Source organism: Piliocolobus tephrosceles, chromosome 13 (genome assembly GCF_002776525.5).
Source record: "Piliocolobus tephrosceles isolate RC106 chromosome 13, ASM277652v3, whole genome shotgun sequence".
In the NCBI taxonomy this organism is placed as follows: Eukaryota; Metazoa; Chordata; class Mammalia; order Primates; family Cercopithecidae; genus Piliocolobus; species Piliocolobus tephrosceles.
In genome coordinates, this window is record NC_045446.1 from 107,805,364 (window position 1) to 107,829,287 (window position 23,924).

Below are 23,924 nucleotides of genomic sequence, written 5' to 3' on the forward strand. Positions count from 1 at the left end.
ATGACATCATCTAACCCTGTTTTAAAAGAACCACCCTGGAAATCAGACTAAAGAGGACCTAAAGCAGGAAGATCAGTGAGAAAGCTACTGCAATAATCCAAGGGAGAGCCAGGGCGGCCTGGATCAGGACTGTAGGGATGGTGGTAGTGAAAGGTAGTTGAGGTGATGATATATTTTGAACATAGAGCCAATGGGATTTGCTGACAAAAAGGTTTCAGGTCAAAGACAAAATAAGGAGTCATGGTAGACTCTAAAATTTTTGGCCTGATGACTGGATGAATGGGGAAACGTGGGGAGGAGCAGATTTGGAGTCAGATTGAGGTGAGATCATGAGTTTGGTTTTGGGCTGTTGACATAACCAAGTCTGCCAGGAAGTCATTTCTTAATATTGGCCACTCCCCTCCCAGCCCCTACCCACTCAGCTGACAGCCCCTCCTGACCAGGAATAGGAGGGTGTGAGCTCAGTGCTGGCCATACCTGGGTTTTCTTCCTGTAATGCTGGCTCAGCTTACAAACTGCTGAGCCATTTACATTTACATGGCCTGCACTTTGTAGTTTTTAAAGTATTTCAGACCAGGAGGGGGGGCTCACGTTTGTAATTCCAGCAGTTTGGGAGGCTGAGGCGGGTGGATCACCTGAGGTCAGGAGTTCAAGACCAACCTGGCCAACGTGGCAAAACCCCATCTCTACTAAAAATATAAAAAATTAGCTGGGCCTGGTGGTACACACCTATAATCTCAGCTACTTGGGAGGCTGAGGCAGGAGAATTGCTTGAACCCAGGAGGTGGAGGTTGTAGTGAGCTGAGATTGTGCCATTGTACTGCAGCCTGAGCGAGACTCTCTCTCTCTCTCTCTCTCTATGTATGTATATCACACCTGTTGATTCATTTAATCTCATAAGAGTACTATGCAGTAGGTTTCATCATCCCCATTTTGCAGGTTAGGGAACTGAGGGTTGGAGAGATGAAGTGGCTTGCCCAACGCCGTTTCACTGGTAGGTAACAGAGTGAGAACTTGAACCCAGCTTCCTGGATTCTAAGTCCAGGATCGTTCTTTTCTATATCTGCTTGCAGGCGGTGGAAGGGGACCCTACATCTTTCCTGTTAGCACTGCAGGTGGCTTTGTTTAAGCAATGAGCTATGAGAGAACATCCCCCTCCTGCTGTGTGCGCTCTGCTGCTATAGTGTGCACAGCTCCAATTAGAACGCCAGCGGAAGGGCTGGCCATCTGCCTCAGGAAGTGGGAGCCCTGGGGCTCCTGAATTGGGAGGGTCTTCAGCTTTCTTTGGCTTTTTTTTTTTTTTTTTTTGAGACGGAGTCTTGCTCTGTCGCCCGAGCTGGAGTGCAGTGGCCAGATCTCAGCTCACTGCAAGCTCCGCCTCCCGGGTTTACGCCATTCTCCTGCCTCAGCCTCCTGAGTAGCTGGGACTACAGGCGCCCGCCACCTCGCCCGGCTAGTTTTTTGTATTTTTAGTAGAGACGGGGTTTCACCGTGTTAGCCAGGATGGTCTCGATCTCCTGACCTCGTGATCCGCCCGTCTCGGCCTCCCAAAGTGCTGGGATTACAGGCTTGAGCCACCGCGCCCGGCCGTCTTTGGCTTAAACCTTAAGTTTGCTCTCCAAATGACTTGATAACACCATAGGAACCAAGGATTGTAAAGCAAAGTCTCTCCATCTCTTGCCCTGCCCCCTCTGCAGATTTGCCTGCATTCATTTTGCCTTGACACCCTTTCCTCTGTCTTGGTGCCAGAGGTGTGACCTGACCTGTCTTAAGGCCAATCATTCTGCCTGGCCACTGGATCCTATCCCCTTGCGTCCACCCAAATGACACTTTCTTTCCTCTCTCTCAACTACCGCAGGCTGTCTGGCTCCACTGTCTCTTCCTCATGTGCATTTAACTTTTTTTTATTTCTTCCATCTTTAAAAGAAAACCATCTACCCTCCTTCCTACCAGGGCCAATGCCTGTCACAGCTAAGTTACTTGAAATTGTAACCTATGCACCAGGGCCATTTTCCACCTCCTACTGACTCTTCCACATACTGGAATCAAGCTTCTGCCATCTCCCTGCCTCTGGCTGACCCATTTCAGTTTTCTGGGTTCACTGAGGTCACCAGTGACCAAGGGGCAAGGATTGGTCCTTAACTTAGCGATGGTCACTCTGTTCTTAACACGGTTTCTATATTGGCCTCAAAGACATCACTCTGCCTTGCCCTTGGGTGCTTCCTCATCAGTCCCCTTCTTGGCCTCCTTTTCCTCCAATTAGCCTCTGAATGTCAGAGACCAGGGTTTCCCCTTCCCATAATCTAGAAGAGCCACCTTCCCCACAGTCTGAGAGATTGCTTACTCCTAAGGTCCAGACTTCTTTTTGGTAACTGTCTACCATTTTGCAGCAGATGCACCTGTGCTATTGCCTCCTCTGTTAAGTATGTGAATTTGCACGGATACCTCCCAGCCTCCTGGAAAGCTGAAAATAGGGAGTTAAAGGGTTGTTCTCCACCGGGAGTCAATCAACCCAATCTGGGGCTTGCAGAAGGCAAGGGGGGGAGGAGAGTTGGCAAAAGACAGGATTTACAGAAAAGAAAGAAATTAGGCCCAACCAAAAGACCAAAGGGTCTATCAAAAGAAATCTTTTCTGTTCCTTTAATGCGAAGGCCTAGCCCTTGGGGTCAGCAAAGCTCCCCTCTCTCCTGTGAAAGCAACAGAGAAGATGACATACTTGAGGAGAGAGGAGAGGAAAGTGTAACCAGCTTCTTTCCTAACACCAATGTAGGGGAGTAGAAGATAATTCCCAGCTTTTGTACCAAGGCCTTCTGAAAGATCCTCTAAGCACATATGTTCACTTTCACCTTTATTTTTAGGTGTACAGACCTCCTAAAGTCAATCTGATCTGCGTGCCTGCCACCGGCTCAGATTAAGGACCCTTAATTTGTATGTATGTTAGTCCCCATTGAATTAGCATGGGGCTGGCATGGAGCTTAACAGGGAGTGACCCTATATCCAGGTTTGCCCAGGACAGTCCCAGTTCCTAATGTGGTTTTGAGACATTGGGCCATCTGTCAGTTATGATGGCTGTTGGATGGGGAAAGGAAGTAGGGATGAAACAGAGCAATGGCAGAGACCTAATCAGACCCGGGGACTGATCCTTACGGGGTAACTGCAAGTTCAATGCATGGCATCCCAAGTGTTCTAAACCCAGGCTTGCTGCACGAAACCTCAGTATCCAACCCGTGTATTGCAGATGCGAAGGTAGCAGGAGGTCCCAGGCAACAGGAAGTACCTGAAGGCAGTAAAGTGGCTATGTGGGGAACCCGGGTGGTGAATCCATTCAGGGCAGGAGCACAGTGCAGTCTCTATAGCTGAGGGCTGGAGGAGGCAGAGCTGGCAGGGACATCTGCCAAAACTGATTCTGCATACCTGGAGTCCTTGACAAAGAAGACAGGGTCTTTCAACAAGCTCTTCTGAGTGCTTAGTGTCTGGAATCCTTTGAAATGCAGTGTGAGGTGAATCCATTGAAGGGAATACAGTATGGTAAGAAATTGTGGTATGAGAAAGTCCAAGAATATAAACAAACACCTACACATTGGTATGTATCCCCAGTTCCTTCCCAGGCACTGGCCTTATGCCCAGCACCCGGAAACTCTCTTTGGAAGGTAGGCGTTCATGTGAAGCAGATTTTACCTGGACCTAAATACTAACCCCGGGGGAGGGAAGAAGAGAGAGCCTGGAGGAGGAGCTGTTGTGACATTTGTGGTGCCAGGGCCATGACCAAGGTCATCCATACCAGGAGGGCCCTGGCAATGATTCCCGTATTAAAGAGCCACTTTGCCAACTTCTCCAGAGAAGGTATGGGAATGAAAACAACCCAAATGCCTGTGAATGTGCCAGAGGTTCTTAAGCAGTTTGTATGTGTTATTTCACCCAAGCAGGTAACATTTCAGACACAAACAGATTGAGGCTCAGAGAAGGTAAAGAAACTTGTCCTGAGCACAGCTGGCAAGAAATAAAACTGAACCCCAACTCCCAATCAGTCAAAAATGGAAGCCCCCAAATCCCAAACTATTAAACATAATTTTTATTTCATCCAAGGCAAAGCTAAATACAATTCTACAATGCAAAACTTGTTGTAGAGGCCAGTCTGATTACATCTGTTCTGTGCTTGAACACAAGTGAGTGCTGGGTGTATATGCATCCGCGCCTCCCAGAGACACTCACACACCTGAGGCCTCCCAAGGCCCATCGCTGCATCATTTGATCTATAGTTATATAGGAAAATTCACTATGGGTATTGTTGTCATCCAAGCCAGAGGAATAAACCATGCAAAAGATAGTCAAAAGCACTGCATATCAGGTGGGAGGTGGGAGGGTAGGGACTCCAACCTGGGACAAAGTAAAGTAAAGCGAGCTATAGGATTTTCCCGAGAAGTCCCCGCTCCTGGAACTCCCTCCCGCCAGCCCTCTGATGGCAGCTGTCTGTAACAGTGAGATGAAGTCATGGAGTGATGCAATGCAGGAGCACGGCTGGTCTTCTCTGTCTTTGATTCTTTCTCAGTCTCCAGATGCCTCAACAGGCACAGCTCAGGCCAAGAAAGACGGCTCCTGAAATGTCCAGCATCTCCCCATCATGCATCACCCCTTCCATGCAGAGCCCACCCACTCCACAGTCACACCGCCACGCACCCATGCTGCCTGCACACGCATGCGTTTGCACACGCACACTCCACACAAGCACACCCCACCTCCTGCCATCTCACAAGCATGCTCTCACGCTCTCGCTCCACAGGAGCTCTGATCGGCCTGCCGTATGTAGGCTGAGCCCCATAGGCTGCTCTCCCCAGGCCTCTCTAGCATCAGGGGTTTATTCAGGCTGCTTTCTGTTCAATTCCTACATGAGGAGAAGCCCAGAACCTGGAATGCTGATGTCATATTTTGTAGTTGATGAGGAGCTCGGAACTTTGTCTTTGGTCTCACTGGCATCACTCTCAGTGCAGCTGCATGTGCCCAGGTCTCTCAAGATCGTCTTTGTAAGTGGCTCTCTCTAGCCCACAAGCCCTGGAAGCCACCATCAGAGATTTGCACGCGCTGAGGGTCCACTTGGGGAAGACAGCTTTGCCCACATACATCCTAGTGCAAATCCATGCCAGTGTTTCTCCATGGGTATAATGTTGATATTGGACAGGATGATTCTTTGTTGCGGGGACTAAGTTTAGCATTCTTAGTAGTGCCCCCAGGCATGGGGACAACCAAAAATGCCCCCCTACAATCTCAATCACCTCTATTGAAAACCATCAAACAAGAGCCATGGACAAGAAGCTTTAAGCATCAGAGTCAAGGTTTCTAATATTGCAAAGACTAAATAATTCCAAGGGGGTGGGATGGAAAGAAAGAGAGAGAGTGTGTGTGTGTGTGTGTCAGGGCGGGGGAGTTGTAAAGATGGGACACAGAGATGAAGACATGACAGACTTGGAACTATCCCTCCAATTAATACCTGGCTTCCCAGATCCCTTTCCAAGCCAAAAAGAAGTTTTTAGACAAAACTCGCCAAGCCTCACAACAATCCTGTGAGGTAGGTAAGTATTATTACACCCATTTATTTGGTAGATGGAAAGAGCTGAGCCCAGAGAAGCTGCATGACCCATCTAGAAATCAGCAGTAGACCAAGGGGAGGAAAGAGAGGATGGTGCCCTTCCTCTCCCTACTCTACGTGCCTTGGCTTTCTCTTAAGACGGGAAGAGGAGCTCCAAGGTGCTCCGCCTCTTCAAATGTCACCATTGAGAAGGAAGAAGAAAGCAGTTTTGCATGAAGGCAGCTATAAGAAGTTCTCTGAATGGCTGGTGGCTCTGGTCTGTCTGCTCCCAAAGCCAGGAAAATCTGAACCCCAGCCCACGACAGGTTCTGGGTAGAGAAGAATGGGAGGCACACAGGCAGATCAGACAGGGAACAGACAAGGGACACTGGCCACAGCCACGGGTACCCTGAAGGTGCTACTGGTCCTCAGTCTCCCCCTCCTGCACCCTCTCAAGGTTTGCAGCTACTTTTTGACAGGGAGAGCTCTGAGGCAAATCCCAAACTCTCTGAAAAAGAGGGCTACTGCTCTCTCATCCCTCCTAGGGGCCCAGAAGACAGGGCATCAAAAAATCAGTAAGGGAGAGAGAGACTGGAAGCAGATGGGCAGAGAGGCCTGTTATCACTTTTCCCTACCATCCCTGGCCTCACCAGTTCTGCCCCACAGGGACTCACACACTGGGCTCCATCAGGAGATCCCACTCCCAACATCACCGCCTCCCCCTAGGGCAGACTAGAAATGGCCGGTGTCTCCAAGATTCAGTCACTGGCCAATTCCAGCCTCATGGCCCCCTCCATGACCTTGGGGAGTGGAGGGCTGGCGAACCCTCACCAGCACCACACCAGACTCTGCTGTTATGTCAGGACATACCAGCTGGAGAGGACGGGGGTAAGGGCTAGGACTCAGGACTAAGGCACATTCTAGCCCCACACACAAAGGGTGTGCAAACCAGCTCTGGGAGAAACAAAGGAAAACTATGGGCCTCCACTCCCTGCTCCTCCCCAGCCCCAGGGTGGGAGGGGGTGGCCCAGCTGAGCAGGAAGCATCTGGGAAACCCAAGGACCCCCTCACCCAAAGGAAGAGAGTCCCTGAGGCGAAGGCAGGCCCTTGACCCAGGGCTGGGAAATGAACAACCCTGGGGGCAGGGCGTGATGGACGGCAAGGGAGGAGCGAGCCAATGGGAGGTTGGAGGGTGCAGCCTCTCAAGTCGGAGGAGGAGGAACAGGGGAGAGCTGAACTCGGGAGTGCCCAGAGTGGCGATGGTCCTGCCATGCCAGGGGAGGGATTGCCAGCATTGGCAGGGATGGGGCGGGCATCCCAGAGGCCCAGGACACTGGCTCGCTACCTCTGCGGCCCAATTCCCCAAGTAAAAATGCTAGGAAAGGCATAGGGAGCACTCCGGTGCTCCGGGAAGGCTTGGGGGGCCCCTTCCTGAGCCCCGCAGTAACCCAGAGAGCAGAGGAGCAGGCTAGGTGGCCAGAACCCCTCAAGACAAGGCGGCCAGCCCTGATTGGGTGGCCTTAAAAACTCTGAGCAGGGGAGGGGATAGGCAGATAGGGTCCCGGGGCAGGGCAAAGGAAGTTCCCTACTTGGGGGACTGTAGGGGATCTGGCATCCTATGACGCCGAGGCAGCTTCTTACTGTGGGCCTGCCCCCATCAACTCCTACCCCAGGTCTTTTCCAGAGTCCTCCAGCCCACTCCCACCTCCAAAGGAAGCCACCTCTTCCTACACCCCATCTCCAAGGCCCAGCTCTTAGGACAGCCCTCACGGATCCTCCCAGTCCCCTGGGAAGAGAAGCCTGGAGGAAAACCAATGCTCTGCTTGTGCAGGGTGGGGAGACCGAAGGAGACCCCATCTGCCCAGGTGTCAGGGGACCAGCCCCTTCACACCACCCTAGCCTCTCGTTTCTTTCTCCTGAATCTTCCGCAGACCCCCTCCCCTGGCCATCCCTTGTCCCTGGGGAGCCCTGACTGGGAAGGGGATGGGCAGGCTGGGCAGGACTCCGGTTTCTTGTGCCCGGAAAGACTACAGTTTGAGCCAAGCAGCAGATGTCTCAGGCACGTGGGTTCTACGGACAGGGCTCAAGCATTAGTTTCATCATCAGAAAGGGGGCTCCCTGTAGCTGCTCAGCCCGAAGCAGGGCTCACACTTTCGAAGGTGGTTTCTCCTCCGCCTTGGAGCCAGGCAAGCCGTTCTCTGTGTTGTCGTTCCCTGAGGAGCTCACGAGACACTCCTTCCTAGAGAGGGAGAGAGAGGGGACAGTGTGAAGAGAGGAGCAAGAGTAGGGGGAGAATTGTGGCAGGAGCCGTGGGCCCTGCACCCAGCCCTATGCCTCTCCCTGGCCTTCTGCAGAGCTAAGGTAACCAGAGGCCATGTCACCTAACCTCTCTGTACCTCAGTTCCCTCATTTGTTAAATAGATGTAGGGATGACACCTTCTGCATGGGTTGCTGGAAGGAGAAACGAGCACTTACAACAGTGCCTGGCATGTAGGAAGTTCTCAACTGGCCAGGAGCAGTGGCTCATGCCTGTAATCCCAACACTTTGGGAGGTCAAGGCAGGCGGATTACTTGAGGTCAGGAGTTCGAGACCAGCCTGGCCAACATGGCAAAACCCCATCTCTACTAAAAATACAAAAATTAGCCAGGTGTGGTGGCACGTGCCTATAGTCCCAGCTACTAGGGAGGCTGAGGCAGGAGAATCACTTAAACCTGGGAGGCGGAGGTTGCAGTGAGCTGAGATCGTGCCACTGCACTTCAGCCTGGGCAACAGAGTGAGACTCTGTCTCAAAAAAAGAAAAAAAAGAAAGTTCTCAATAAAGCTGAGCTGTCACCTAGTTGTCTCAACATGGCAGAAAGCAAAGGGCACCAGGTGCTGTTCCCAGGGGTCCGTTCCCAGGCTGTGCCACAGCAGGGGGAGGGGTCCAGGCCAACAAGAAGTATGCTGAGGACACAGAGTCCCTCTCCCCAGGGCCCCCCACGCCTTCCTCCCTGAGCTCTCTGTGACCAGAGGTATTAAGAGAAGAACAGAGTCCACGGAGGGGGCAGAGCAGGCAGTGGGTCTGGCTTCAAGCCAGGTCTGGGCAGAGTTAGGTGGGATGGAGCGGAAGACAGCAGGAAGGAGAGACGGTCAGATGGGAAGACGCCTCCTGGGAGCCGTCTTCCACCCTGACCGCCCTGAGCTGGACATGCTCCGATTTCAGTGTGTCCCTCCGCCACAGCAGTGCCCAGGACTTCAGGCACGCACATCCAGCTTAGCACGTCTTGTTTTTGATAAACTCACTGTGACTCTGAAGGAACACTGTTGTCTTTTCTAGGTGCTTTTAAACCATATATTGACAAATATGTTCTCCATTCATCCATAGTAAGACTCTATTAAAAACAGAACCTAGTCAAGCTCCATACTTCTAGCCCCTCACAAGATCACCAAAACCCTCACAGCCTCTGGCCACAAGGCAGGCAGACAACCCTGGAGCTCTTTATCGACAACCCAGTTCTAGGGTCCTCCCCTCCACAGCCCCAGTGCTGCTACCTGTACTTCCCCTCCCTGCCTCCAACTTCCATCCCCGCTTTCCAGAGTAAGTTCTGCCCTTTCCAGAGGAATTCCCTCTTCTCAGCAGAGCAGAATGTTTCAGCAAACAGGAGCAGAGCAGAGCATTTCTCCCTTCTCTGGATCTTGTGGTTATCATCACCCTCTCCGTTCCAATAGGAAGCCATCTCGTCGCATCTGTCTTGCTCAGAACACAACTTTCAAATGCCTTTTCCCTGCTCTAGTTTTGCAAGGTTCACCACATGCTGCTCTGGAGCCTGTCTGATACTGTTTCAAAAACTCTAGGCCTGAGGGTTGCACCCTCCGTACCTCCCCATCTTCCCTCCCCTTCCCCTTACAGATGTCTATTTTTATACCTGAACTTTTCCTAGGGCTCCCTGGGAGGCCATAGCTGCCATTTCAAACTTTTAAAAAATCACCCCCTACTGAATTTTCAGATTTTCCTAACAGAAGAATTTCGTTCCCATCTCCCTAGAAGGGTCTTCCCATTTTAGAGCCTCTGTACAAGGAATCTTATATTTTCTCTGATTTTTTCAAAGGCTCCCTGAGTCCTTTGGTAAGGCTCTCAGTTGGGTGGTACAAATGGAAAAAGAGGCTAATGGGACGGGAAGGAAGACAGTGGGACGAGGAAGAGTAGGTGGCTGGCGTTTGTGTATTCAATGAATTGAACATATTCAATAAACACACATTGGGAGGATGGGGAAAAAAGAAAGCGAGGAGGGGGCTGAGAGATGGGGTGGGGGTGGCAGGGATAGAACAGAGAGCAGTAGGAATGGGAATGGGGGAATGAGGAGGCAGGTGGAAGGCTGAAATCTGATGGGGGTAGATGAGAGGGTGGTGGGCTGCTGGGAGGACAGGAGTGTGCTCCAGGTCAACTCACTTCTTCTCCCGAGTCTTCTTCAGGATGAAGATGACGAGTTTCTTGATCAGCAGGATGAGAATGAGGAGCCCGATGACCCCGCCCACGACAGCCAGAATGATGAGTGTCACTGTGTTGTCCACTTCTTCCACTGTGTGGCCCGAGCAGGGAGGAAAGGGAAGGCACAAGGGAGCAGGGGTCACCTGGAGTCGAGCACCGTGGCAGTGCAAGGCCATGTAGCCTCCACCCCCGGCATCTGGGGCATATCCACTCCCAGACCCCCGGCCCTCCCCAGGCCTGCAGCAGGAAGCTGGAGAGGCAGAGCATGGCATCCATCAGGCTAGGGCACACACAAGGGGCCCTCTCCCCAACCCCACACATGCCCTCCCATAGATGCGCTCACACAAGTTCGGGAACAAATCAGAATTGGAGCCCATAACACTCAAGTTTGAGTGGTGACTTGATCCCGAAATTACCAGGAGAAAATTTCATTGCCTCTTTCTAGACCTCCTTTACTCACCCACAAAAAATTAAGAACCTCCCTATGATACCTCGTAGATGGTGAGAAGCCTTCGGAGTCAGATAGTCTGAATTTCAAGTATGGGATTTAACTGTCACTAACTAGCTGGCGATGTTGGGCAAGTCACAGAACCCTCCTAGCCTCATTTTCTTCATCTGAAAACTTAACTCCTGACTGATTCCCGAACCTGCTCCACCCAGTCTTCCTCCTCTCCACCGAGAACAACTTTACCCTCCCAATCGCTATAACCACAATCCTTGGAGTCTTCTTCGATGCCTTTTATTCAAACCCTTTATCCAATCTACCTGAGAATCCTGACGGCTCTAACTTTACAAAATTCCAGAATCTGATGGCTCACAATCTCCCTGGCCCTGGCCCAAGCCACCTCTTACGTGGATGTCTGCAATAGCTTCCTAACTGATCTCCTCCCTCTATCATCTATACTTGGCATAGGGGCCTGAGTGAACCTGTTCAGGCCTTAACTCCTCTTCTTCCAGTGGCTCCCACCTCACTCACCCTTCCAGTAGGGTGGTTACACAATCTGGCTTGACCTGACTGATCTCTCACTCCTTGCCCAGCTCCAGCACTGCTCCAGCATTAGCCTGCTGTGATTCTTCACACATCTGCCTCAAGGCTTTTGCACTCACTGCTCCCTCCCTATCTTCCCAAAGATGCCCTCATGGCTCCTCTCTCACCTTCTTCAAAAATCCCCACTCTATCGCCTTTTCCAAAGAGCCCTTCCCTATTCACCCTGCTGGCACCCCATTTTTCTTTCCTGCTTTATTTTTTCTTCTTAACATTAGTCATGTTATCTTCTACAAAATCATTTTTCTATTGTGTAGCTCCATACACAGAAGGGGAGGAAGGTAATCTCCATAAAGGCAGGAATTTGTCTATCTTGTTCATATCACATCCTCAGAACCTAGAATAACGTCTGGCCCATACAAGGTGCTCAGTAAATATTTGTTGAACAGATGGATGAATAAGCTGTACAGATGGAGAGACGATCCACCTCAAGGGAGCTGGTAAGGAGCAAAGGAGCCAAAGTCAGTGACAGCACCTAACTTGGGACCTGGCACCCAGAAATGCTCCACAAATGCTGATTCTCTTCCCTCTGAAAAGGCTGAGCACAAGCCAGGTGACAGGAGCCCAGACGGAAAGGAAGAGGTGACACCATAGGCAGACCTGTGACTCCAGGCTCAGAAAAGCTGATTGGATGACCTCTGGGTCCGCCCTTGCACACTCAAGATTGAACTCACGGGTGTCTCTCTCTCCACGGACTCAGTGTCATCCAGGAGAGCAGCAAACCCCCGGTACACACAAAAGGCAGCAGAGTCAGGATCCTTGAGCAAGCCCCCTTCCCTTTTTCTCTCTGCTTCTGCACTTCCCTAGTCTTCCAGGCCCCTCCCCTCCATGGGACCGCACCTCACTTCTCCAACCCTGGTTATCACATCCTTCTTCTCTAACCACACCAGGTCTGGTCAGGGACCACCTGGCTCATTGTCATATGTACCCTCCTTGTATGACTGGTCTCCTGTGTCAGACTGGAATCCTAGGTGGGATGTAAGCCCCCAGAGGACAAGGGCCAAGTCTTACTCCATCTCTGCAGTTTTCGCCTCTACTGGCAGATGTGTGTATCATGTTCTGCCCATTCTAGTTATTTATTTATCTTCTGTCCTACGTTGTACTGTGAATTCCTCAAGGAAGAATGTGATGTATCACTCATAGCACTTTTTAGTCCAATCCCTGACATTCAATCAATTTTTGCTAATGGAATACCCAATGGTATTAATAACCAGTATATATGGAGAAAACCTTACTAGCCACAAAACACTCCCATGTAGCTTCTCTAACCACAACTCTAGGAAAATGCAGTCATATTCCCATTTTACAGATGAGGAAAACGAGGCTTAAAAAGGCTAGGAGTATTTCTTTTTTTTTTTTTTCTTTTTTTTTTTTTGAGACAGAGTCTCGCTCTGTCGCCCAGGCTGGAGTGCAGTGGCCGGATCTCAGCTCACTGCAAGCTCCGCCTGCCGGGTTTATGCCATTCTCCTGCCTCAGCCTCCCGAGTAGCTGGGACTACAGGCGCCCACCACCTCGCCCGGCTAGTTTTTTGTATTTTTTTAGTAGAGACGGGGTTTCACCGTGTTAGCCAGGATGGTCTCGACCTCCTGACCTCGTGATCCGCCCGTCTCGGCCTCCCAAAGTGCTGGGATTACAGGCTTGAGCCACCGCGCCCGGCCGGCTAAGAGTATTTCATAAGCTATTTGGTAGCAGAATAAGTGTTCAAGCTGAGCTCTTCTAGCTTTTAGATGTAACTCCAGCAACTCTGGAAAGTGTAAAGCAAAAGAAAACACCAACACAGTCTTTGCCATTTCACTGTAATGCTGAGTTGGGTGCCCCCCCAAGTCCTTCCCACTCCATGCCCTGTGCCAGCCCCTACTGCATACGTCTATCAACGACTTGGAGGAAGATGGTGGCGTGGTGCTGGAGATTATTCTCCTTGGGGTTCTTCACATGGCAGGTGTATTTGCCCGTGTCGCTGAACTCCAGGTCCCTCAGCACAATGGAAATGTTGTTCATCTTCTCCTTAGTAGAGCCTACCAGAGTGATGCGGTCATCGTCTTTCAACGTCACCTTGGGGTCAGACTTCTCATTCTTCACAGTCCCCTCTATGAGCTGGTGGAGGAAAGGCATTGGGGAGAGAAGGTGGCCAAGAAAGAATCAGGGTCCTCAAGGGTCATGACATCACACCAGCCCACTCCTTGAGTACCTTCCCTATCCAGGACCAGGAAGAGCCTGCAGTCACACCCTGCTCCTTCCCCACACGGTTTCCTCTTCCAGCGTCAATAGCTCTGCCTGTCTAACCTGAATTTTGCTTGTTTCAGGCTAAACCCATTTCCTTTTATTAAGGTCTCCCTGGAATGCAGCACAGCTCTTACCGCTCTCTTCATAAAAGCCTTTTATGTAATGACTCTTGCAAGCACCGCACTCATTTCCCTCTGTCACCTCCCACCCAGCCTCTGCTGACACCATGTCCCTTGCACATCCGAATTCTGGCCCTCTATCAAGACCTGGATCAATCCCACAGCTCTGCCCGTCAGCACCCTCTGAGGTCAGCATTTAATTATAACCAGAGTTGGTCTCTTGTGGCTTCCCTGTGAAAGTCTCAGGTTGGATCCCCCACTAGATTGTAGAGTGAGTACTCAATAAATACCTGTTGATTGGTTCACTCCCACTCCCATGGCAGCCCCACCAATGATCCTGCAGCTCTCCCTCCTCTCTCCCTTCCTGTCTCCTTTCCCTGCCAGTCCAGTTTCTCAGCCCGTCCCTCATTTAGACTCTTCTCATTCCCTCTCTCCAAGCTTTCCAAGGCCTTTCTCTCTCCTGTTTGTTAGACTAAACTATTGATTTTTAGACAAGTAATCCAAGCTCCGGGTATTTCTTAAGACCAGACGGAGGACTCTAGCCAAGAATTCCAACAGTCCCCGAATGCTGGCAACACGATCTATGCATCGCTCCCAGTTACATTCTTCCTGGCAGGCTCTGAAAAGAATACTGGGAGAAAGGGGGGCAAAAGGTTCTGGGGACCATCGCAGTGGGTCTCAGTCCGGAAGCGAGCAGAGCCTGGGAGGGGAGGCATGGGTAAGGGAGGCTGGGCTGTACTGTCTTTCCTCCAAATACTTACAATCTTGAATGCGTCACTGCTGTTGTAGGTCCACCGGAAGTGGAGGTCCTCGAAGCCAAAGCAGCTGGAGAAGGTGCAGGGCAGCAGGATCTCCGTGCCGTTGACAGCGTAGATGTTGGTGGCCTTTCCCACAGATACCTCCAGCGACAGGGTTACGGGGAGCAGGAAGAGGCCTGTGTAAGGAGCACCGCCTCCTTAATAAAACCCCACCAAAACCTCAGCCTGGAGCTCTGGAAGGGGATGCTCGGACAGGGCGGAGTGACTTGGCCAGCAGGGAGGTCTCTGTCACCCTCCGTGCCAACTTCGGGAGGATGACTCTCTACTCCAATTAACACCGTCTGGGCCACCCTCCATCATTCTCCATTTCTCCCCTGGAAAGGACTGAATTCTGGATCAGGGAGTAGCCCTTGTGGCGCTCTGGATGACCACCAGGGGTCACCCCAACCCAAGGAAACGAAGGCTTGGCCACTGCCCGAACCGCGCCCGCTCCGCCCCTCACCTGGGGACGCAGTGCCTGGAAGCGCTCCTGCAGCACCTACCCCGGGACGCACAGGGCGGGCTCCCTTCTGTTTGCAGGGGAATTCCCCTAGGACAGTGCGCACCTCCCGCCGGGTTTTCAGGACTGGCGGGCGGGGCGGGCGGGGCGGGGGAAGAGCCGGGTCCCGTAAGGTGAAGAAGAGAAACGCGGCCGCCGCAGTCCCCGGCTGCAGTCCAGCAGCCTCTGGTTCCCCGGTACTGGAGGCTCCTCCCTGGCCCCGGGGGCTGAGAGGCAGAAGGACACGTTCGGGCTGGACCTCGCTGGGTCAGCCGAGTCCGACGCCTTCTGGCCGCCAAACGGGGGCCTGGGAACCGCAGGAAGACGGCCGGGCCGGGAGGAACACGGCGCGGGTGGGGACCGATGCGGGTCTTGGAGCTGGGCAGCCGCGGGGGCGCGCGGGCGCAGCCAGGGTGGGAAAGTCAGAGGCAGAAGACACCCTGAGGAGGGATCCCGGGCCAGCCCAAGTGCACGCGCGCGGGGGCGGGACGGGGAGGGCGCTGGACACGCGGTCCCGTCCTGAGCCTGGCAGCCCGGCCTCCTCGCCACACTCCGCCCCCTCGTCCCCGTGCGTCCCCGAGCGCCCCTAAGCTTCTTTCTCACGCTTCGAACCTCCTCCCCAGCACTCCGATGCGACCCCTCTCCGCTGGGACAAGGCCGCTCCACTCACGGCCTCCAAACTCCCGCTCCGGAGTCCTTGTAAGGGGGCCTGGTTCCCCGCCCCCTCCCCACCCCACGTCCTGCAGATGCCTCAAGGAAACCCCACTCGCCTCAAGGTCGGTGGGGGCGGGTGTCCGGAAGTGGATGCCTGCCTCTCCTCGTCCCTAGGGGAAACTGGCACCTTCCACCCCCACTCTCAGGAAGGCCCTCTGTTGTCTAACTTAATTCCCTGTTCTGCATCATAAACCTCTTGTTTTGCCCCCACCAGATGATAATGCGTCTTAGCAATGCTTTTCAAATGACAGAAAAGGATCTCCAAGGAGAGCTGGCAGCCCTGCCGGCTCAGCTTCTTCCTGTGCCCTTAACTTCTGATGACAAAGTGGAGTGCTCATAGCCCCCAGCCCTAAAATCACACCCCGTGGTCCAGTAATCCCATCGTGATCCAGCCACTGTCGATAACAATAGTAATAACTGATATTAACTGAGCATCTACTATGTGCCAGGCACATTTCATCCTCACCTGTCCTATGAGTCACCTACTATTATAGGTCCACATTGTAGGTGAGACATCTGAGCCTGGAGAGGTTAGGTAACTTGCCTGCGAGATCCGGATCTGCCCACCAGGGCTCTAATTAGTGCTGGGAAGTTATTTCAATTAGCCTTCATTTTTGGTCAGCTTCTAGGATTCATGGCCAGCCAGAATTTTTTCTAGAGCCATGGTTTTCAAACTTGAGAGTTATCAGAATCCCCTACAGAACAGCTACAGCTGGCTCCACCCAGCCCCTGGAGTTCTGATTCAGAAGGTCTGGAGTGGAACCTGAGCTTTTACATATCTAAAAAGTTCCCAGGAGATGCTGTGAGCAGGGACCATACTCTGAGAACCACTGTGCGAGAGGATTTGTGGATACTAACTCCAACTTTTATTAGAATGCTCAAAGGCATGTATAATGTTCCCATTTTATATATGATGAAATTGAGGCTCAGAGAGGTTAAGTTGACTTGCCCAGGGCCACACTGTAAATGGTGAATTTGAGACTGAGCAGTTATTATAGGATAGGAGAGGTATTTTATATACACGGTCTCATCGTAATCCTATAAGTTACTATTATTAACCTTCATCATAATCCTGTAAGTTACATTTTTCTTCCAATAAACAAATGAGGAAACAGCCTTAAAGAGATTACCTTGCTCATGGCCACACACCCAGTGAGTGGCATAAGCAGCATTCAGATATTAGCCCCCCTTTCACCACTCTGCGACCAACTGCACTCTCCAAGAAAACACTGCTATCAGGGCGTAGCATTCCATAGAACTCCTGCCTTTCTGTTTACCTCTGCCCTCCTCTGCCCCATCTCCCCCGGAGGTCTAAGGACAGAAGCCAGACACAAGATCCCACTCTCCAGTCTGCAGCCAGCACTAGAACCTTCTGGTGGGAGACACCAACTCTGCTTCCCGCCCTCCTTACCCCCCACAAACAGGAAGTGAATGCAGAGCAGTGGACAGGGAAGCTGTCAGACAACGCAGCTTCCTGATAGCTAATGGCCTCCCTCAGGGCACCAAGGAGTGTGGCTGCTCCTCATCAGCATACCGGTCCAGGAATCAGGGTCCTGGAGGAGATGGGGCAACTCAAATCAGTGCCCAAATCTCCCCACCTCAACCCCAGTCAGAAAGAGATATTCAAGAGCACAAAAGATGCATGCGAAAAGGGAAATCTTGTTGGTTGCTTTAAATGGAAGCAAAAATGAGCAAAAGACGGGTCCAGAAGAGAGGAGAACACTATTTCTTTAAGGTCTGGCTCATGACACGGTACACATTTCTGTCTGATTTGTGTGCATCTATGTGGATGACTTAACTCCAATACACTCAGGACTCTGCAAGTGAAGCACTGCTATTTCCTCAGTAGCTGGAAGGGGAAAATGAAAACCGGCAGAAATGGTTTCACAGAGTCCAGAGCCCTGTCCTAGTGAAAGCATCAGAGAAGGTGGGCAAGCCTGGCCTCTTCAGTGCTCAGCCCTCCCAGCTGGGAGTCACACAGTCCGGCCAGCTATGTCTGGGAGGGTCATGCACGAGAAAGCTGAGGGGCCTGCCTCCCACTGAACTCAGTGTCTCCTACGAGGTTGCTCTGGAGGAGAGGGAGGAACCAGGGGCAGGTGTTGGTCCACAAAGGCCCCCGGAGGGCTGCTTCAGGATGACCAACCCTGGAGAGGACTGGTGAGCATGCGCAAGGCAGGCCCCACTCTGCCAGCTGACCTTGAGAAAGTCAGAGGTGCCACATCCGGTGTGCACATCCCCAAGCCAGGGCAGGGATGCCTTTCCTACTTTCTCAAGCTTGGTGTGAAGCCAAAACAGGAGATTATAAAACATAAGAGGGGCTTCCATGAGTGGGCACCCTGCAGATAGAGGAGGATGGTATTTGAAAGGGGAGCAGGGGACAAGGGTATCCCTCATCACAGGTAGCCAGGGCACCCCTAGCTTCCCTGAATAACCAGTGTCAGCCAAGAATGTCTCCAGGCCATTCCCACATTGATCTGTATTTTCACCCTGTACCACTTCTTGGCTTATTTCCATGTGGCCGTTTCCCTGGAGTAAAGAAAGCCTTGCTTTGCTCTTTTCTAAACTTAATTCTAGAATGTTAAAGTGTACATGTGTGTGTTTGAGAGTGGGGAGCCTCTTTCTGGCATTGTGGAATTGAGGAACAACTCTTCCCAGTCATGATCCCGTGGAATTCCATCCTGAACCCCAAACCCTTGCTTTTCCTCACTAAAAGGCCCTATCCACTTAGCCACTCTCAGAGCAGCCATTTTCTTTGCCTTCTCTGAAGTCCTCGGCCCCCTGCCATCTCATCTGGGGTTTTGTCTGAGGACTGACTCAGGATCACTTTTGTTAAAGTGGAAAAGTATTCAGCACATGCAAATCACATTATTAAATATTCACACCAGCAGGAATCTTATGGCAGCTACCATTTATCCCAAGGCAAATGTGGAGGCAGAAAACATTCCGCCACCTTTTCCCACATCCAGGGATCACTCACAGCCACCCCAGGAAAGAGGGGCAGGCTGGTAGCCACTCTAAGTGTAGCTCTGAGGGCTTGCTGGCACGGCAAGTGGACACATGGCTGACTTTAATAGGGAGGCTGATACTCTCTGGCCCAGGGAGAGTTAGAAAGGCTCAAAGTTAGAGCTGGGTGCAGAAAGTGGGCCAAGGCCAGCAGGACAGGACCCCTCCTGGGGTGCAGGCCCTGGGGGCTTTGGGAGGCAGGGCTGAGCCAGGCAAGGCCCCTGGGCCCAGAGACAAAGGAAAGATTTCAGTTCCCTCTCCCTAGGCAACCTGCCTGCTTCCTGCCCACCCCCAGGAGCTTTGCTGGGATGAAAGCATGCCCCTGAGACAGCATGGGATGCTCAGTGAAACCAGCTTTGCAAACAAGTCCCAGCAGCATGCCTGTCCCTCCTCTTATAGGCCATAGAGCCGGTTGTGTTGGCATGGCCCACCCCTGGCTTATGCAAAGATTCCTACACCTCCTTGAGGACTGGCAGCAGGGCAAGATGGTCCGTTGTGCCCAGTCTCCCTCTCATGCTGACCCCACCAGAAGGGAGCCAGTCAAAAGAGCTTTGGGACTCCAGCCTTCTCTCTCAGGTGCCCCCACAGGCTTGCACCTCCAGCAGGTTCAGAAGGAGAATTAAGCGTGTTTTCCAGATTCAAACCCAGGATTCCAGATTCAAACTCCCTCCGCTTCTCCCCTTTCCTCTCTTCTCCACAGTCTCCTTGCTTCCTCTTTCCTTTTTCTTCCTCTGAGTGGGACTGTGCACCCTCTCCTTAATTGCATTCTCATTAAACAAGCTCTTAATAAATACACACCAGGGGAAATAGGGTTGTGCAACAGAGCACCCTCACAAGTGATAATTAAACACAGATCACAGCAATTAAGTAAATGGGGGAACAAGGAAGGAGTGGGCAGGACGGAGATATTACCAGTTACACGCTTAGGAAGAGATAGGAAAGCACATAAACCTCAATGGCAATAATACAGCCTTGGAAACTGCTTCTCAGTTTAAGAAAAGGGCCTTTTGTTAGGTTATCAAAAATCACTTTGGTCTCAGTCTGTGAGACTGGGTTTGATATGGGGAGAGGCGAAGAGGACTCCTGGAAGTTCACTGCTCTGTACCCAGTCTCCAAAGCTATGAAAATAGCAGCTCCAGGCCCCTCAAGTCTTTATCCTTCCACGCCCATGCCCCAGAGCCTCACTTATTCTTCAGCCCTAAGCACAATCCCTATTTACCTTCCCCCTCACCAGACTTGAGTTAACTGGGAAGCAGCGTGGTGTGACAGAGCCCAAGAAACTCAGATTCTGTCCCACTTGGCCATCAATTGGCCATGCGCCCCTAGACAAGTAACCATCCCTCTCTGGACCATGACTTCCTCATCCCTAGAAGAATTCTGTGCTCTGCTTCCCAAAGTCCCTGCCAGCTCTGATGCTCCCAGGGAACACTTCCAGTTGGCTGTCCAGTCGTCTCTGTGTCTCCCCCACTGGACTGAGAGCAAGGATGTCATCTATGTCCCAAGCTCAGACCAATGCCCCTGTGAGGGCTCAGTCAGTGTTGCCTGGTCAAGGGCCAAAGGGACCTTGGTTGGAGTCCCTCTGCAGACCAGAGGGGCAGGGGATAGAGCAGATGAGGCCAGTCCTGGGGCTGGCAGGTCTCCCACGTACAAGTCACTCTGCTCTCTCCTGGGCTCCCAAAGCGTAGCTCAGAAATTCATCTAAACCTATATCAATAGGCCTTAGCCCCTACCTGGTCTATACAGCTGAACAGTCCTTGGAGAAGGTGGGGCTTCCACCTGGAGAGACGTACCGAGACTGTGCCCACAATCCCCCTTACACACACAGACACATCATTTTCAGAGCCCTCTCAGTTGCCCACGGAGGCCTGGTTCTATGAGTATTCTAACAAACCAGGGACTGGCATCTCCCACCCAGGAACATAAGCCAGAGGTGTGAAGTGGGGTCGTTTAATGACTTCCTGAGTTTGAATGCCTCAGTGACCCTTTACCCCTGTCATTGCCACCATGGGGACCTGGGCTGATCTGAGATGCGATGGGGGGAAGAAGCATGGAATGACGTTGTGCCCACCCTGTGAAAAGGAGCCTCAGGCCTCACTGAAGCCCACTTCTTTAAGGTCACTGTGTAACCAGCATGACATCTGTGCCAAAGGTACAGGAGAAAACACGGGTGTCTTCCATCTAGCTGTACGGAGGTAAATAAACATCCCAAGTACAAGAAATACTCTCTCCCCTCTTCACCACCAGGCACCAACCTGATAGCTCTGCACACAGTTTACATTCGCAGAAATAGTAGCCACTTCCCTTATAGGCTTCTGTCTCCCTGTTTTCAGCACAAATACCTACATCGCGTGTCTTTGCCAATGCAGGGAGCTGCCGAAAGCCAAATCTGACCAATATAAACAGGAAGAGATGCCGTTGCCAGAGATGGAGTCGGCTTACATTGAAGTCTGGCTATGATTTATGAGGAGATTACATTCTGGACTACTAAATATCATTCCCTAATCTCTTGGAGTTTGACACTCAAAACTCTCATGTGCATATTAATAGATATTAATAATGCTTCTTCCTCCGTGTCCTCTGGACATGTCTCCTCTGTCTCCATATTCACTCCAAAAATGAAGAGCCAGGAGCAGGTCAAACAGGTCTTCCCTACGGAATCTCTTTGTAGGAAGACAGACAAGGCCATTCCTAAAGGGTCTTGAATGATCCCGCAAGCCCCTCCAGCCCCTTCCAGCTTTGGGGTGCTGCTGTAGAGAAGGCAGTGGCTCCTGAGGGAGGTAGAGGGCAGAGGAGCAAAGCAGGAAAACGGCCCAGGAGGAAGGGGACTCCCCGCCCCCAAATGGTGCATGCCTGGTGCCTGGGAAACAAGCAAACGGCTCTGGGCAGGGATGCAAACCATCATCTCAACAGTCACACGAGCAACCCACCTGGTACCCCCTGCACCCAAGGCAGGGACCCCCTCCTCCAGCATCCTGAACCTCTGAACTCGGGAGACCTGCACTGCAGCCCCAAGATCCAGCTCCAAAAACCTGGAGCCAAAGGTGCCAGAGACAGCAAAAAAACTAATCCTGAGACTGGCGGGCTGACGGGGTAGAGAGGGACGCGCACGGTCCCCAGGGAGCACAGCCTATGAACCAGGCGGGAACCAGGCAGGAAGCCGGCGGCCACGGTCCTCATTGAGTGCCGCACTCCAAAGCCCACCCTATCCGAGGCATCTTCCTTCTCGAGTGTCCCCTTCTCTGGGGGTCGGGGGAGGCAAGAGAAGAGACCAAGCTGGGGCTGCCTTACCCAAAAGCCCAGTGCCCAGCCATCTCGCCGCGGCTTTGCCTCCGTCCCCAGCCCCGGGCATAGTCCTGTTCTCTCCGGAGGGCGCGGGGGGCGCGGGGATGGGATACTGGGCACAGCCGCGCTCTCCGCCCGAGGTCGGCGTTCCGCCACGAAGCTACCCCGGAGCTCTGCGCCGCGGGTCGGGGCTCGGGAAAGTTAGCGGGCAGAGAGCGAGAGGAGGGGGAGGAAGGGAGCGGAGGGGGAGGCGCGCTCGCCCGCTGCTGGGAGCCGGCTGCTGGAGCCGCGGCGGGAGGGGAGGAGGAGGAGGAGCCGGAGCAGGAGCGGGAGGAAGACGGAGCGAGCGCCGCGGCGAGCGAGGCTGCGCCTTTGCTCTGGAAGCGCTCCAGCCGCAGGAGGGGCGGTGGCCGCCGCGGAGCCCAGGGAGCCCCCGCCCGCTGCGCACCCTGCCCGGCGCGTCCTGCCTCGCGGTCCCGGAGCCCCGGGACCAGGCCATACCCCTAACTCCCTCTCCAGTGGGGCTGGGCTGCTGCAGCTGGCACTGCAGGGCCGGCCTGCAGCCACCCGCATCATCCCATGCGCTGAGCTGCCAATTAGGAACATAGTTCAGGGGGGAGTAGAGGTGGAGCTTTTCGGTTGTTGGAAGGCTGTTTTGTTCTGCTTGGGGGAACACGGGAAGGTTAGTGGCTCCCTTTCCCAGAACCGCCAAGAGACCGCTCTAAAGTCCGCAGCGGACGCTGCAACAACGGGTGGGTGTGTGCGGGCTTGCCCACTGCAGCCTGCGCCTCCTCGGTGGCCGTGCGATTTGGCGCCCGTGCAGCTTCCGGAGCCGCTCCGCCACCTTTAGCCCCATCGCTCAGCAACTCCGGCGGTTGTTTTAGGAAGCCTGGAACAGAGCTTTCCAATTGCAAACTGCCCCCGCCCTCCCTTCCCCCACCCCCACGCCACCCCGCCCCACGTTTCTCCATGGACCCCTTGGAAATCGCCATGCTCCAGGTTAGGGAGCAGGACGGCCCGCTCCTGGTCTGTGTCCTGCGCCCCATTTCACCCTCCCCCTGCACCCTGCTTCTCATTTTTCCTACCTAGGCCATCCGCCTCAGACTCTGCCTTTTCGCCCTCCTCCAACTCTCCTGCTTTCTTCGGAACCGCAGACTCCCTCGGCCTCCCTTTTGGGGTAGGGGTGCAGGAGTCCTAGGTGACAACCAGGTCAGAGGGCTGAGGCGAGGCTGTGAACGAGTAAGCCTTTTCCCAGATAGTCCTAAGTGAAAGAGTTTCACCTGAGCGGTGCTACTTGGGGTGGTGGTTCTGTAAATGAGTAGATCTCCTCCTGAGCACCTTTCCAACCATCCAAGACCCTCCCTGCATCACAGGCCATCTTTACTGCCTAGGACTGGTCCGAACTGGGAAGCCTGCTCCCACTTCATGGTCTGACTTCTGCTGCAGGCACAGCAACACACCACCTTCTTAACAGGGGTCTCTGGGTGGACTTCGAGTACTAGCGGACCCCTTGAGGTTGCAGGCAAAATGCTGAATGTCTGTTTGCTTTTTCGGGAGAGAGGGTCGCTGCCTTCCCTATAGTGGCACAGAGGCTCTGGCAGCGCCACCATTTATGACTGTATGGCTTTGAGCAAGCTACACAGTCTTCCAGGGGAGCCTCTGCTCCTCATCTATAAAATGGTGAATGCAATGATATTTGCCTCCTAGGCTTACTAAGAGCAATGTTACCCCTCGACCTGGGCAACAGGAGCCTCAGCCCTGGATTCCTGGTTTCAAGGCCCTCATTCTGGCCCTCCTCTGGCCATGCCCCTCCTCACTGGAGAATGAGTCCGTGGGACCAAGGGGGCAGGGCAGACAGGGGCATGCACCTCCTCCCCTTCCAGACTGTACTCTGGGTATCAGGAACTCTGGAATTCCCCCTGTTCCCCAGATCTGTCCTTTCAAGGGCTGACCACATCGGGTGTACATTCAAGGGCTAGAGCAGTGGGCAAGGGACAGCTGTTTGCAGGTGATGGGGAACGCATGGAACTTGACGTACACCCCAGGCATGCACAAGAGCCCCTCTCCCTACAGGACCAGAGGAGAGCGTGTACCAGAGAATGGCCTGAAAGTTTCATTTTGCATGTGGTTTTCCAGGTTATCATGAAGGAAAAGTAATTAAAGGCAGATGATAAAACATCAATCTTAACACTTTGTTTTCCTGATTAATA

At 52.8% G+C, this 23,924-nt stretch overlaps 1 protein-coding gene across 2 annotated transcripts; it reads right to left on the reverse strand.

The window, feature by feature from the left end:
* Positions 1-4,057: 4,057 nt before the first annotated feature.
* On the reverse strand, positions 4,058-22,023 carry SCN4B (sodium voltage-gated channel beta subunit 4). 2 transcript variants are annotated; one of them, XM_023208338.2, is made up of 5 exons: positions 21,721-22,023; positions 14,181-14,353; positions 12,943-13,171; positions 9,994-10,123; positions 4,058-7,802 (listed from the first exon to the last, which is right to left on the reverse strand). In XM_023208338.2, exons 1-5 carry the CDS (start codon positions 21,779-21,781, stop codon positions 7,709-7,711), a joined length of 687 nt encoding a protein of 228 aa, XP_023064106.1. In that variant the 5' UTR covers positions 21,782-22,023; the 3' UTR covers positions 4,058-7,708. The 2 variants fall into 2 exon arrangements, with proteins under 2 accessions (XP_023064106.1, XP_023064107.1); XM_023208339.3 differs by lacking the exons at positions 12,943-13,171; positions 14,181-14,353 and having other exon boundaries at positions 21,721-21,931.
* Positions 22,024-23,924: the final 1,901 nt, after the last annotated feature.

Coding starts and splice junctions, on each gene's coding strand:
- SCN4B (XM_023208338.2), bottom strand. CDS start 21,781: ATGCCCGGGGCTGGGGACGGAGGCAAAGCCGCGGCGAGATGGCTGGGC. Junction 13,172..14,180: donor GCAGTGACGCATTCAAGATT/GTAAGTATTTGG, acceptor TTCCTCCACCAG/CTCATAGAGGGGACTGTGAA. Junction 10,124..12,942: donor CCTCCAAGTCGTTGATAGAC/GTATGCAGTAGG, acceptor CGGGCCACACAG/TGGAAGAAGTGGACAACACA.